The sequence below is a fragment of the Mustela nigripes genome, chromosome 7, assembly GCF_022355385.1.
Source record: "Mustela nigripes isolate SB6536 chromosome 7, MUSNIG.SB6536, whole genome shotgun sequence".
Lineage (NCBI taxonomy): Eukaryota > Metazoa > Chordata > Mammalia > Carnivora > Mustelidae > Mustela > Mustela nigripes.
In genome coordinates, this window is record NC_081563.1 from 109,124,431 (window position 1) to 109,140,054 (window position 15,624).

The 15,624-nt window shown below is 41.7% G+C and overlaps 1 protein-coding gene across 2 annotated transcripts; it reads left to right on the plus strand.

Moving 5' to 3' along the window:
* Positions 1 to 4: 4 nt before the first annotated feature.
* Positions 5 to 12,256, plus strand: LOC132021741 (tRNA (adenine(58)-N(1))-methyltransferase non-catalytic subunit TRM6). 2 transcript variants are annotated; one of them, XM_059406564.1, is made up of 11 exons: positions 5 to 291; positions 4,154 to 4,281; positions 5,420 to 5,529; positions 6,079 to 6,170; positions 6,300 to 6,383; positions 6,648 to 6,772; positions 7,529 to 7,887; positions 8,264 to 8,349; positions 9,173 to 9,275; positions 9,378 to 9,464; positions 10,803 to 12,256. In XM_059406564.1, exons 1-11 carry the CDS (start codon positions 164 to 166, stop codon positions 10,992 to 10,994), a joined length of 1,494 nt encoding a protein of 497 aa, XP_059262547.1. In that variant the 5' UTR covers positions 5 to 163; the 3' UTR covers positions 10,995 to 12,256. The 2 variants fall into 2 exon arrangements, with proteins under 2 accessions (XP_059262547.1, XP_059262548.1); XM_059406565.1 differs by lacking the exons at positions 4,154 to 4,281; positions 5,420 to 5,529 and having other exon boundaries at positions 209 to 291.
* The last annotated feature ends 3,368 nt before the right edge of the window (positions 12,257 to 15,624 follow it).

Here is a 15,624-nt window from a genome sequence, read left to right on the forward strand (position 1 = left end):
GAAAGCGGAAGCGGCGCGCAGCACGTGGGGGCGGTGCCGGTCGGCGGGTTCTGCGTCCACTCGGCTTGTGGTAGTGAGGCTGGCCGCGGCTACAGCCGAGCACTAGGGGCGGGGCGCTGGGGGCCGGAGAGTCGCTGCAGAACCCGGAGACCGGCTAAGCTCCATGGAGGGCTCAGGAGAACTGCCGGACCCACAGCCACCGCATCCCGGGGACCACCGCATCCGCGACGGCGACTTCGTGGTGCTGAAACGGGAAGATGTGTTCAAAGCAGTGCAAGTCCAGCGGAGAAAGTAAGTCAGGTCCCTGGCCTTAGGGCTCCCCATCCCCATTTTCTCGTTACTCCTTCCCTCAGGTCTTGCCACAGAGCCCTCTTCCACCAGAGTCCCATTCTTGATTCTGTAGATCCCCAACCTCCTCTTTCGTTTTTTCCTTTTGGTCTTCCTACAGAGGCCTTTTCCCCCAACATCCCATTCTCGGCCCTTGGGGTCTCATCTATCACTCCTGTCTTCCCGCAGAGTGCTCCTTCCGTGATTTCAAATCTGGCCTTCTGCCCTCAACATCCCTGTCAATCTTTCCACAGGGTCCCTTTCCCATTCTTGCCCCTCGGGCGCTCAGGTGCCCTCCCCGCTCCCCACGCTTACATTTCCTTCTGTCCTAGGGTTCTTCCAAGTCCGTGAGATGTTCTCTCTTGTTGCCTCAAAGAACCCATCAATCATCCTCTGATATCCTTGCCTCTCAAGGTCCTCCCCTCCCTTGCCTTTTCCCTAAAGACCATCCTTTCTTCCTATTTCCTGAGCAGGATCAATCCCACAAAAAATGAAACCTCTCCGACCTTTTCTGTCCCTCAGGCTCTTCTCTCTGTCCAAACTGGGATAACTGTTAGACGTAATAATGCTGGGGAACAACTTCTCAGAGCCCATAGGATCACTCTAGCGTTCCTTCACTTTCCAGGAAGGGATGCCAGGTCTGGGAAAGTTACATTTCTCAAAAGCAGTTGGCTCAAGGTCTCAAAACTTGAGATTATGCTTGATTTTTGATCCTGTTGATTAGTTATAGCTCTGTTTTAATATTAGAAAAGTGGGAATTTTTGGTAGCTTCTTGGCAGGGGTGGTGAGACTGTTACACCCTAACAGCTCATTAATGCTGAAATGTATTGAGATGTTTCGGTTAATTATCTGAAAAGTGCAACCAAACTTTCTTTTGAGTTAGGTTATTACAGTACTTTTGACAATGAAATAAGTTGAGTTTAGTGTCAAGAGAACAGCTTTCTGCAGACCATAGGCCACGTAGTGGTAGATTGGGAGTTTCTAAGTGTGCACATGAGGTGAATTATTTTACTGCTCTGTGAATCAAACTGTTGATTGGTATTTAAAGTGAAACAGGTGTCATTAGAAAATAGTCAAGTAACAGTCCCCAAAGCAGCATGCTGGTGACAGCCAAGTCTTATTGCACAAGAATCAATTTAGGAGGGCGCCTGAGTGGCTCAGTTGGTTAAGCAACTGTCTTCTGCTCAGGTCATGATCCCGGAATCCTGGGATGGAGTCCCACATGTGTATCCCAGCTCCACGGGGAGTCTGCTTCTCCTTCTGATCTTCTCCCCTCTCATGCTCTCTCTCAAATAAATAAATAAAATCTTAAAAAAAAAAAAAAGAATCAATTTAGTAAAGACAAAGAAATATTGGGGGGGTTCCTTTAGTCCACAAATATAATATCTGCACCATTTTCTCTTTAAAATTTCTGATTAAAAATATGGGCCAGCCTTCAAGTATATACTTTTTGGAAAGAGCCAGTGCTAATTATTTAAACTATTTAATTGAAGTACAGCGGTGCAGCACAGTCCTTGTAAGTTTGATGAAATGATACCAAAGTTTACACAGCTGTATAATGACCATGCAGGTGATATTTTGGTTTTTCTTCCTTTTCTTTCTCATACTTTTAAGTTGCTTAATTTTAGAATGTGGTTGTTATTTATTTATTTTTTTTTTTAAGACAAAGCTTTTCCATTAACAATAAGGCAGGTAATAACATCTTCATTTCAAAAAGTACTCTGGAAGCACTCGAGACATACTTATTTGGAAATACTTTTCATTACTTTTCTTGGCAGAAGCCAGTGCATTAGTTGCCATTTTATTTAGTTTATGACCTTCTGAGCTCATCTATATCCCAGGGCATATTCTCCCTTCACTTTTTTGGGGGTCTGTATGCATCTGACTGGGCAGAAGCAATCTGACTTTTTGAGAAGAAGACTCTGCAAATCCCACTCCTTCTCAGTGAAGACATGGCATCACATTCTTCTGCCTGGTCCCATTTTCCTGACTGGGACAGTGACCTCTTGCCACGCATCAATTTAAGTGACCCACCCTTCTTTGAATATCAGACCAGCCTCGAAAAGGATAAACCCAACTCAGCTCAGTGTTTCCTGAGCATCAGGGTGCTCAAGGGGTGAGCATATGGAGTGCACATCTGGGCTGAACTGAGTTTCAACTGAATTGACTGGACTTATGTCAGCAAATATTTTAAAAATCTGTTATAGTCTGTTATGTTATAGAAACTGGGAACCTAGCAAAGAATAAGAATTGACCCTATCTGGATCACTTAGGATCTCACAGGAGTTCGCTCGGATGATTCAAGTGAGGAGATTTAAAGATTTTATTTATTTATTTGACAGAAAGAGATCACAAGTAGGCAGAGAGGCAGGCAGAGAGAGAGAGAGAGAGAGAGGGAAGCAGGCTCCCTGCGGAGCGGAGAGCCCGATGCGGGGCTCGATCCCAGGACCCTGAGATCATGACCCGAGCCGAAGGCAGCAGCCCAACCCACTGAGCCACCCAGGCGCCCCTCAAGTGAGGAGATTTAATGAAGATGTGACACATACACATACAGTGGTGTGGAAAGGTTTAGAGAACCAGCAGAGAATGGTGATGCACCCAGGGTCTAGTAATGGTGGGAAAGTTTTGGTAATGGAGTCTGGGTGATGTGGTCTATGTATCTGTCATAGACTCCTGGGGCACAGAGAAAGGAGAAGAAAGTGTAGGTGGGGGACAAACAAAATTAAACAGTATGTGTCTTCCAGGATGCAAAGTTCTGTAGACGTGGGTCATGTCCTAAAATTAGGTAGGGCTTCCTGAGATCCATTAGCCTTTTCTGGAGCAGACTGTGTGGTATGGTAGAAGGAAGCAGGCTTTGGGGTCAGGCAGACCCGGATTTTAATCCAGCTTCCACTTTGTAACTGTGAATCTTGGACAAGATACTTTTCCCTAAGCTCAGATTGCTCTTCTGGAAGGAGCTATGTCCTAGGATTACTGTGAGAATTAAATAAAAATATGAAACACAGTGGCACATACTGCCTAGCCATTGGTCAACATTCAGTGGATATTAGTTTTCTTTTTGGGGAAAAAATTTTTTTTTGTTTTTGTGGGATTTTCCTCTTAAATGATAATATAAAAATCCAGGTAATGGGGAAAGCTGATGTTGCCCAATCCTCAGTAGAGCATCGTCAGTGTTAAGCACCATTTTGAAATGTATAGATTGTCAGTGATATTTACTTGTAAATATAATTTGCCTTTACTAGATAATTTTGTTTGTTTGTATGTTAAGTAGGCTCTATACCCGGTGTGGGGCTTGAACTCACAACCCTGAAATTAAGAGTCTCATTCTCTACTGACTGAGCCAACTAGGCAACTCTGTTTTTACTAGATAATTTTGAAAGAAAATAGCCAGTTAGACCAGGGAATTTGCTGAATCCCTGTCATCCCGATGATAGTTCAGTTTCAAGAGTTTTCTAGTTAGAGTTCAAGTAGTGTGACGGTGTGTGTCCAGTGGCCTGGCAGTTTCAGTGACCCTTTATGCTGTACAGGAAATTTACAAAGCTGTAAGTCTGGACATCCTGTCATTGCAAATTGGAGCCAGACCAGTGCCTCAGAAGAAGGTCTTCTGTCCTTGTTTCTCCTTCCAAATTCAGTGTTTTTGTATGTTCTTACTAATTTTATGTCTCTGCCCCAACCCAGTTCTCTTTAGTTCATTTGTCAGTTTATGTCCAGAGGTAATGCTGCTGATCATTCTTTATGGAGACCAGTTTTGAAATAAACTTGATTAAACCTTTCTTTTTTATACTGAATGCAAATGAGATTCAGCTAATTGCATTTTCTTCCCTAGAAAAGTAACTTTTGAAAAACAGTGGTTCTATCTGGATAACGTCATTGGCCATAGTTATGGAACCACATTTGAAGTGACCAATGGAGGAAGCCTTCAGCCTAAGAAGAAGAAGGAAGAGCCTGCTTCAGGTGCACTACTTTGGGTATATGAAATAGGTGCTCTCGAGCTGGCTGGTCAGAAACCTGTCGACCCCAGTTCTAAAATGCTAACTCAGGCTATCCCGAAAGAAATTTAAACTTGTAATCTAAGAACTGGAGCTTGGTGGAATGAAGCAAGGTCTGCCTTTGGCTTTGGGAACCTGGATTCTGGCTCCAGCCCTTAATCCTAGAAGAATCCTTGCTATTTCAGTGTAAGGGCAGGTAGACTCGTTTCAGCGCCCCGAAGTTCCCTAACAGCTGGAGGCAGTTAAGAGTCTGGCTTCGAATTTAACTGACTAGGTTTAATTCCAGTTTCATCACTTGCCTTGTAATCTTAGGCAGGTTACTTGATTTCTCTAGGTCTTCTATCTGCATTTGTAAAATGGAGCCATAAATACATTTAATGCCTAGGCTGTAGCCAGTTTGAGTCACATAACATATAGGAAGTTCTTAACAGTGCCTTGCCTATAGCAAAGACCCCATAATTTTAGTGGTTATTGTTAGTTAAAATTAAATATTTCAATATTTGTTGAAATAAATGTGTGTAAAATAGTTTATTAGTAAAAATAAAAATAATTTTTAAAATCAAATAACTACAATGCTGTTGAAGTTTTGGTTCACACCAGTTAATTAAGTGCTTTTAAACTAACCTCCATATTTTTATTGAGCACCAAATCTGTGCCAGGCATGATTAGGCATTGTCTAAATCATCTCATAAAGTGTACAGAGCAGTGGGGAACACCAAGAATAAGTAGAAAAGCAAACAGCACACTTGTAGATAGTGATGTGTGCTGTGAAGATGGTAAAGCAGGGAGGTGTACTGGAGGCTGACTGGGTGAGACGTGAGTGAGATGATGAGCTCAGTCCTGAGGGCTGGAAGGGACCTAGACCTCTGTCATGAGGGCACTCACAAGTGGAGGGAGCAGCAGGTGCCAAAGCCCCGCAGTGAGCCTGTGCTTGGTGTGCTTAAGGAACAGAAGAGCAGCATGGCTGAAGCACAGGGGCCGAGAAAAGGTCACTGGGGTCCAGAGCGTGTACGGGATGGGCTGGATGTGGACATGAATTTAGAAGAAGAAAGATTTTACATAATTTCAGATCATCAATGTCATTAAGCAATTTCCTTCCTTAGAGACCAAAGAAGCAGGCACTGATAATCGAAATATAATTGATGATGGGAAATCTCAGAAACTTACTCAAGATGACATAAAAGCTTTAAAGGACAAAGGCATTAAAGGAGAGGTAATATTCAAAGGATGTTGTGTTTTGTTTTTGTTTGGTATTGAGGAAATTGCTTGGATTTTAAATCAGGATTTACTTAAGGTGAGATGTAAAAATACTGCTTTTCTTTTAGCAATAGCTTGACCTGTACATGCCATTCAGTAGATGAAAGATTTCATTTCTTATATACAGGAATTTATGTAAGTGAGTGACAACTGATATTATTAGCAAAAGAGAATTTAATAACTTCGTGACTATCAGAGCTTAACTTGGTTCATTTTCAGTAATGTTTTCAGCCAGTGTCTTCAGGAAGGACAATTTCCTCTATATCCTTTCTCCTTTTATTATGCAGTTCTTTTTTTTTTTTTTTAAATCCTGTTTTAAGTACAGTTACAAAGTACTTGTATTTTAGGTAGAGGTAAAAAAAAATGCAGTTTATTTATTTAGACTTCTGTGGAAAAGGGACTGGAAAATCAGACCTTTGGATACATTCTAGGGTAAGAAACCTCTGAAGTTATCATTTCCATGGAAATAAAGTTTCAGGAAATCTGCTTGCTCCTTTTCTTATAGGAAATAGTTCAGCAGTTAATTGAAAATAGTACAACATTCCGGGACAAGACAGAATTTGCTCAAGATAAATATATAAAAAAGAAGAAAAAGAAGTAAGTGGATTTTGTTCGAAAAGGATGAAAGTGTTATATCTTTATAGGTTTATAAAATGTTTATCATTAAAAATAAAGTATTTTTAAACCAGTTTTAAAAAACTGATGTCTTCTTTTTTCTTCCCCCAGGTATGAAGCCATCATTACTGTTGTGAAGCCATCCACCCGCATTCTTTCAATTATGTATTATGCAAGAGAACCTGGAAAAATTAAGTACGCTTTGTTTCCTTTCAAAAGTATAATTGGGGGAAAATATATCTTTAAGAACGGTCATGATTTTAAGTAAAATGAAAAACTTGCTCACCTGCATAAAGTGTCCTCCTACCTCATGAATTGTAAGTTCTTTTTACCGTTGCCTCCAAAACAATCTATAATCTTATCAACATAATTTTTATGAAATAAACAAAACTTAAAAAAATGATTAAAATAGCTGCTTCTGCTTAGCTAAAAATAAACAAATCATTCTTTTTTCCTTAGCCACATGAGATATGATACACTAGCCCAGATGTTGACTTTGGGAAATGTCCGTGCTGGTAATAAAATGATTGTAATGGAAACCTGTGCAGGCTTGGTGCTGGGTGCAATGATGGAACGGATGGGAGGTAAGATTTACCATTTTTAGGTTCATTAGAGCACTACCATGATATGAGTAGAAGGGCTTAAAAATGTAAGGGTACAGAAAGTGAGGCTGAATTACTGCAAGATTCACAGAATGGCTTGGGTGGGCCCCCGCCGCCCTAGTCCCTGGGACCTTCGTGCAGTCCACATCTCAGCCAGTGCTATGTCGGTGCCGCTGGATGGCAGTTGCCCTTTCCCCAACTTCTGTATCAGTGGGGGTGTTTAAGAAGCCTTTGGCCGGCTTGGACCTCCAGGACAGTGATTTCAGTAAATTCTTGGATAGCTGGTTCTCATTTTATTGGCCAGAATTGAGGGGATTGGATGAGAAGACTATGTGGGGTATATTTTGTCCTGGAGGAACGCACACAGTTTGCCTGCCCTTCCTCTAACCTGGTTTGCCTGCCCTTCCTCTAACCCTGTGGCAGGTAAGAACTTCGAGCTGCCCTGATTGAGGTTCAGACTGGGGGAAGGCTGAGAGCTAATCGCCAATCACGAGACACCCAAATTTGCAAGATCATACGGTTTTATCATAGTATCACGTGGAGGTTCATGTGTTCTGGAATTGTTTTTCCTTCCTTGGGAATATTCATGGGCAAACGACCGCCAGGGGGAGCTGCATTATCCCGCAGCCCCTACAAAGAGTAGAGACATTCAGTCTTCTTACAGTGGAGGACCCTAAGGGTGTCCTGAGTCTAGAATCCCCTCCATCCAGCAGATCTTTATTTTTTTAATCTCTTCAGGTTTTGGTTCCATTATTCAGCTGTACCCTGGAGGTGGACCTGTTCGGGCAGCAACAGCATGTTTTGGATTCCCCAAATCTTTCCTCAGTGGTCTTTATGATTTCCCACTCAACAAAGTGGACAGTCTCCTAAATGGAACATTTTCTGCGGAGATGTTATCTTCAGAGCCTAAAGATGGTGCTTCTGCTGAAGAAAGTAATGGCACCCTGGAGGAAAAACAGACTTCAGAACAGGAGAATGAAGACAACGTGACAGAAGCGCAAGAGAGCCATCACCCACCGGAACAGGAAACGATGGAAATCGTCTCGCAAGATCCAGACTATAAGGAGTCTAAAGAGAAAGGAAGCAAAAAGGATTATGTAAGTGTTAAGAGTCCCACTTCCTTCATAATATTCCTCTCCGAGTTTCATTTGGCACTGAGGTTTGGTGTGGCTTTGGAGCATCAGTGCCCAAGATAATAAATACCAGAGCAGACAGAGAAAATGTGTGCATGGATGTGCACATGTGTGTCGTGTATTCTTTGGGACGGAGCTTTGGGATCCAGGAGCATTGTGTAGGTAGCTTACTGATGGTTCTGTAACAAACTGGTTTGTGTGTTTCCAACTTCCTCATGAATGACCTTCTGTTGCTTTAGTCCAGGTTGATAAATACCATAGAAATTTTTGACAGACCATCATTTCCATAAACCTGATTGAATGACTGCAGTATGCTAGTTTCTTCTTTTTCTTCTTGAAGATTCAGGAAAAGCAGAGGAGACAAGAAGAGCAAAGGAAAAGACACTTAGAGGCTGCTGCTCTGCTGAGTGAAAGAAACTCAGATGGGTACGTTGATGAAGGAATACAGATACCTGGGTATCCGTGGGCTGTGCTTCCCACGGAATTCCTCGTGTGTCTGCTTCGATTATAGTGGGAGCAGAGATGATGAATCTATCTTGTTTTTTAAGACAGGAGGCTGCATCTGGTGGATGTGGGAAATTGTGTTGGTTTCAGAGTTCTAGAATAAATTTGAAGCGTCTCCAGTGATAGTGTATCAGATGAGTCTGTGTGGTCCTGCTATATGCAGGGGGTAGGTCATTCAAATTGATACCACTGTGGCTAATGGTAAAGGCTGAGGAAAACCTGACAGGAGACGTAGATTCTGATATCTGCAAAGGTAGAATTACAATGTTGGATTTGTTTCCAGATGATTTTTTTTTTAAGTCAAGAATGTCATTAAATGCTATTTAGAGTTGCCAAGCACCAAGAGAGCTTTTAGTTCATTTTGTGTTTCTTAGAAACACATGATTTTATTTTGGGGGGAGTTTGTAGAATGTGGTATTTAAAGCTCTTCCTTGCGTGAGTCATGGCAAATGAATAGATGATCATTTTTTCTGAAGATTTTACTTACTTGAGAGAGAGAGACTACAAGCACGGGTAGTGGCAGAGGAAGAGGGAAAAGCAGGCTCCCCGCAGAGCAGGGAATCGACACAGGACTCAATCCCAGGGCCCTGGGATCATGACCTGAGCCAAAGGCAGGTGCTCAACCAACTGAGCCACCCAGGCATCCCAGTAGATGGTCATTTTAAATGCATTTTAAAATCTATGCTCTACCTTGCCAAGGAGAGAAATAATTTGTCTAACTTTTTTTTTTTTTTTTTTTTTGCAGTTTAATTGTTGCTAGTCGTTTCCATCCCACTCCACTCCTGCTGTCTTTGCTAGACTTCGTGGCCCCTTCCAGACCGTTTGTGGTCTACTGTCAGTATAAAGAGGTAATGCTGACGTGGAAGTGCTGGGAGTTCTTACACTGTGTGTTAATACTCAAATCACAGCCCTCACAGGCATTCTTAACAGAATTCTGTTTATGCCTTTAGCCCCTGTTGGAATGCTACACAAAACTGCGGGAAAGAGGAGGGGTCATCAACCTCAGGCTGTCGGAAACCTGGCTCAGGAATTACCAGGTACGTGTTTTTCCAGCTGGTTCCAGGGGGCTGCTCTTCTGAGTTGCTGGCTCTCTGCAGTGGTGCCAGAAGCTGTTAAATAGATGCCCATATTTCCATCTACAGATGAAAGAATCTCCTGCTTGTAACTCAGACAAAGTGCCCTGGCTCTTCCTGACCCTTTTTCCTCCTTCACGTCAGGGTCTGTTACTCTGAAACTCCAGTCCAGAGCCAATTAAAATGCAAACAGTTATGGTTCGTGTTTCTCCAAGGCCTCATGATCACTGTGGAGGGAATAACTGATGATAGCAAAATCCCTAGGCCAACAAGAAAGTGACTCTGCTCCCTCAGCTGAGATGTCTTTGCAGCAGATTTTCAGGATTTACTGGTGGGTCCAACATCAGTTCAGGTCCTCTGGAAGGCACACGCTAAGATAGAATTAGAAGTATAAGGGTTTTATGGGGGAAGATGCCTCTGAAAGAGGAAAAGGAGAGGGAGCAGAGCCAGGTAGGAAAGTCCTCAAACCGTATTGGAGGTCTGACTGCTGCAAAAGGAGGGGGAGAACGGGAGATGGGGAGGAAGAGCCTGCAGTGCTCCCTTCAGAAAGTCTCAGCCAGGATGATGGGGAACCCCAGAGCAAAGTTTGCCCAATAAAGGAGCCCTGTCTTGGGCAGAAGTGTTGCGGTCCTGGGTACCCATGCTCAGTAATCGACTTGGAGCAGCCCATGGCCTCCCTGTGTATGAATGCTGCTCAGGATCCCAAGGAAGCAGCAGCGAGAGGCTTTCTGCTCCTCGAACTCCTCACAGCTGGTTCCCTCTTGAAGGGAGAACTGAGGGAGTACCTCCATGGCCGCCACAGGCCCTGCCATGCTGCTTGCACATCTACTGCCTTGATCCAAGATACTCAAGGCCCTGAGCAGACTCCGCCCTACATGGCAGTGATCTTCTTAAGCTATGGTAACAGCAGAGAAGAAATTGTGTCAGAGTTAACAAGGTATCAGGGGAGGGAAGCTCTGGATATGTCCAGTAGCTACTTCTCCGTGGACCCACACTCCACTATTGGCTGTGAAGCTTCCTGGAGCCAGCAGGCCCAGAGTACTACACAGACATTTGCTTGTTTGCCACTAGAAACTTGCCTCTGGTTTGAGAGCAGCAGCTTCAATTTTATTTTTCAGAAGAAAATCCTTAAAACCAGCTTAAATCCTTAATCTGCACGTGAAGGAAGGCACTCTTTAGAAATTGATCGGATTAAATCTTCAAGAGAATCTCCGTCATTTGAATTCTGATTTCTGGCATGTGTATTGTTAGCATGTGCTTTATCTGCTTAGGAAAACATGAATGTCTTTCTGTCTTGATTAGGTTTTGCCAGATCGAAGTCATCCCAAACTACTGATGAGCGGAGGTGGGGGGTACCTTCTCTCAGGCTTCACTGTCGCCATGGATAACCTTAAAGCCGACCCCAGTCTCAAATCCAACGCAAGCACTTTAGAATCACACAAGACTGAAGAGCCAGCAGCTAAAAAACGGAAATGCCCGGAGTCTGACTCTTAACCTTTCAGAAATTGCTCTGATTTTTTTCGTCAGGCGCTATACAGTTAGTAATTAAACTTTAAATGCCATCACTAATTGTTTTCTCATCTTCTAAAAGTAAGTAAGTCTATATACTTGTTCCTGGGAAGGACGAGTAAGCTTTTTGTCCGCCTCTGGAACAGATAAATTTGGTCTATGAGAACATCGAGCCTGGGGTATACACAGTGGACTAGTGTGTATGTGGCCAATTCTGTTTATTTCACAAAATCCTCTAAGTACTTGTAGTACTCTGTGAAAATATCTTGAGAATTTAGAAATCCTAAAAATATCTTTATACAAGACTTCATTTATACATTAAACTAAGTGGAATGACACAACATATCCAAAACTTAGGTACTGACAGAAAGAATCTGTGGAAGAGATTTCTTGTGTTCATTCCACTCTCTTCAACTGAAGCAATATGGATGTGTGAGTGTATGAGATTGACAGCACCAAAAATACCCTCCTTGCTCCCTCCAGTGGAATAAACTTTTTTAAAACACTAGATTTTTTTATTTTAATAGTGGACAGCTTAGGAAAGTTCTGAGTATTTATTGTACTGCTTTTTTGGGTCAATGCACAAAGGGGTAGTAGGGTACTTTTTTGCGTTAATTTGCCCATCTCCTCATTCTTTGTTCCGAGTGAAATGCCTAGAATTTTTGTGTTTTATTAAGTTAAAGGAAACAGCAAAGGTTTTTTCCCCCCATCCAGAGACTTACAGAAATAGACACACACTCGTGTTTATGGCTATTGGTATATACACACATATATATTTATATATACGTATGGAAACAGAGAATGCACTATTTATAGGATCTATGACAAAATTTAGTGCAGGGCTTTGACCAGTTCTCATTGCATTAGCATCACTCCTTGTCAAGTGTATTTTAAAGTGCCTTTTTTGGTGATTATTAATGCTGGTCTGTTGAGCTCTGGCATGATTAGGTGGTTAGTCTTTCTAAGCTCTGAAAAATGTATAAATTTGGTCATCTGCTACAGCCAAGGAGAGTATTTAGAATAAGCTGTGGCCCTTGTCTTGCTCACTAAATATGCTCGTAATGTGTATCGCGACATCATTATAGCATAGATGCTGATCAGCAAGGAGCATCTCAGACAAAAAGAAATAACATTTTCCTAATAGCATGTACTATCCTGATAATGGTCAATGTGATCACCAACCAGTACAGTTTTGATTCCTTTTTCTTAAAACAATGGCTTTTAAAGAATAAAAGTGTTTCCTATTACGATTTGTCTGATTTACATTAATGATGGGGTCAGTGACACTGCATTCGCTGGCTTTCAGCTGATTGTGACACGTGGTCTATATAAGAAAACAGGCCCACATCAACACCTCACTGAATATGTCCTTACAAACAGTCGCCACCCACATACGACCTGTCCCAGTTTGTCCAGGAGAACACGTGTGCACAGACTGGATTCTGTAGTGGCTGGTCTCCACTGGTTACTCTTGTTTAAATCCTCTCCTTGGGATTCATCCAGTTTTCAAGGCTCATCTCATTTCATTCATTCTGGACGTCGGCACTATCAAGGCATGTGCCCATGGATCCACCCCTGGAGCTGACTTGTGAACTCCTGTCCTGCACCAGCAGCAAAAGTTGCCCTTAACCTGTGTTATTTTTTTTTCTCTTGCATATAATGTACTTCATCTTTAAGGACTGATGCTTAATTCAGTAACTTGAAAACTTAGTGTGTGCCAGAATTCCCTGGTGGGCTTATTAAATCCAGATTGTTTAACACCTCCAAGTTTCTGATTCAGTAGTCTGGGGTAGGCAGAAGATTTGCATTTCTAGGAAGTTTCCAGGTGATGCTGCTGGCCCAGGAGCCACTGCCTGAGAAACACTCCTGTGTGTGCACTCACATCAAGAATGCGGCAAAATACATGATGCTGTTGTCCTGTTTGTAAAGTGGACATCCACCTTTGGAGCAGATGAATGGGTAATTCTATGACTTCTGGATATCAAGCCACCAGGAGAATTATGTGAAATAACACTTTAATGAGTGGCAGTCAAAAAAATAAAGACAAAAGTCATTTAGTGATATGTACCTTATTTCTTCACTGGATTAAGATACTTGGAAATATACAGTGGTGCCAATTAGATGATTTTTTAGCACTAAAATTGTGTGAAGCACACCCCTCGCCCCAGTTTTATTGACTTGTCATATAACATTGGATAAAGTGGGACACCTCGGTGGCTCAGTTGGTCAAGCATCTGATTCTTAGTTTTGCCTCAAGTTGTGATCTCAAGAGCCTTGAGATCGAGCCCTGCGTCAGACTCTGCACTGAGTGGGGTGTCTGAGATTCTTCCTCTCCCTCTGCCCTTGTCCCCACCCCTGCTCATGTATGCACACGCGCTCTCTCCCTCTCTAAAATAAATCTTTTTAAGAAAAGACAATATCATGTAAGTTTAAGGTGTATAACTTGTTATTTGTTATATTTATATATTGCAAAGTGATTACCACCATAGCCTTAGCTAACACCTCCATCCCAGCACATAATTACCATTTCTGTTTATGGCGAGAATGTTTAAGATTTACTCTACTGGCAACTTTCAGTTTATACTCTTTGATCAATATCTCCTCAGTAACCACCATTCTACTCTCCATTTTCATGGCAGGATTTCCTTCTCATCGGGCTAATTAGTGTTGCATTGTGTATAGATACATCTTTATTCATTCATAAACAGACACTTAGGTTGTTTCTATATCTTGACTATTGTGAATAAGGCTGCAGTGAACATGAGAATACAGATACCTCTTTGAGATACTGAGTTTGTTTCCTTCAGATCTAATCCATATACAAAAGTCTATATGTTTACACTCCCTGTGTTTTATTATTTTGATGGCACAATTTTTTTCATAATCTGTATATTTGTATTTACAGTTATTTTTAATCCTTTTGTCTTTTAACCTTTGTACTAGAATTATTAGTGATTTATCCACCACCATTACAATATTGTGAATTTAACTATGTATCAGTGAATTTCATACTGTTTTCATTTCAGTTACCTGATTAGTAGCTTCCATTTTAGTTTAATGAATTCCCTTTAACCTTTCTTGTCAAGCTAGTCTAGTGCTGATGAACTTCTGCTTTTTGTCTGGAAAATTCTCTCCATTTCTGAAGGACAACTTAGAGGATTCTTAAGTAGACTATTCCTGATTGGCAGTTTTTGGGGGTTTTTTTCAGCACTTTGAATATATCATCCCACTTTCCTCTGACAAGAATTGGTGATGAAAAATCCACCAGCAGTCTTAGAGGGGTTCCTTTGTAGGTAACAATTTGCTTTTCTCTGGCTCCTTTTAAGAGTCTCCATATCTTTAATTTTTAACAATTTAATTATAATGTGTCTCAGTGTAGATTCATCTTATTTGGTACTCTTTGGGTTTCTTGGATGTGGATGTCTGTTTCTTTTTCCAGGTTAGGGAAGTTTTTAGCCATTATTTCTTTAAATAACTTTTCTTCCACTTTTTCATTCCTTCTGGGACCCAGATAATGCATATGTTTGTCCACTTAGTGGTGTCTCATTAAGTCCCTTAGGCTATCTTCGCTCTTCATAGTTTAAAAAAATTTTTTTGCACCCCTCATTGGATGAATTCCACTGCCCAGTCTTTGATTTATTGATCCTTTTTTCACTTTGATCTATCTGTTGTTGAACACCTGCATTGAATATTTTAGTTCACTTATTGTGTTATTTAGCTCTATGATTTCTTTATGGTACTTACTTTTATTTTCTGTCTTCTGAAATTCTTACTTTGTTCATGACCTGACCATGGTGAGCATTTTTATGACCATGATTTTGAACTCTATAAGATAAATCTCTTATCTCTGTTTCATTAAGAGCTGTTTCTGGAGATTTATCTTGTTCTATTGTTTGGAACACATTCCTCTTTATTTTTTTCTTCACTCTGTATGTTGGTGCTTACCTCTCCCAGTCTTGACAAATTGGTCTTGTGTAGGAGATAAGCCTCACCAATCAGCTCAGTCTGAACTCCTGGTTGTCTGTCAACCCTTTGTGATTGTCAGGGTGCCTGGATGGCTCGGTTGGTTAAGCACCCAACTCTTGATTTCAGCTCAGGTCATTATCTCAGTGTTGTAAGATAGAGCCTCACATCATGCTCTGCACTGGGCATGGAGCATACTTAAGAGTCTCTGTTTCCCTCTGTCCACCCCCCACCATACACACAAAAAAGAAAAAAAAAAAAAACTTTGTGATTGTCTAAGCCACCATCTTTGTTCTTAGTGATACCCAGTAATTGAGGGTGTGCCAAGACCTGCTAGTATCCCAAAAGGAAGAATTAAATGTGTTGTCTCACAGTCCTGGAGACCAGAATTTCCAAATCAAGGTGTCAGTGGGGCCATTCTCCCCCTGGTAGTTCTAGGGAAGAATCTTCCTTTGCTCTTCAAGCTTCTGCTGACCCCAGATGTTTCTTGGCTGGTGGCAACCCAGCTTCAGTCTCTGCCACCATTTTCACGTGGCCATCTTCCCTCTATGTCTTCACATGACATTGTCCTCTGTATCTATCCACATTTCCCTCCTCTTTTAAGAACACTGGTCATATTGGATAGGGGCCCACTCTAACAACTTCATCATAA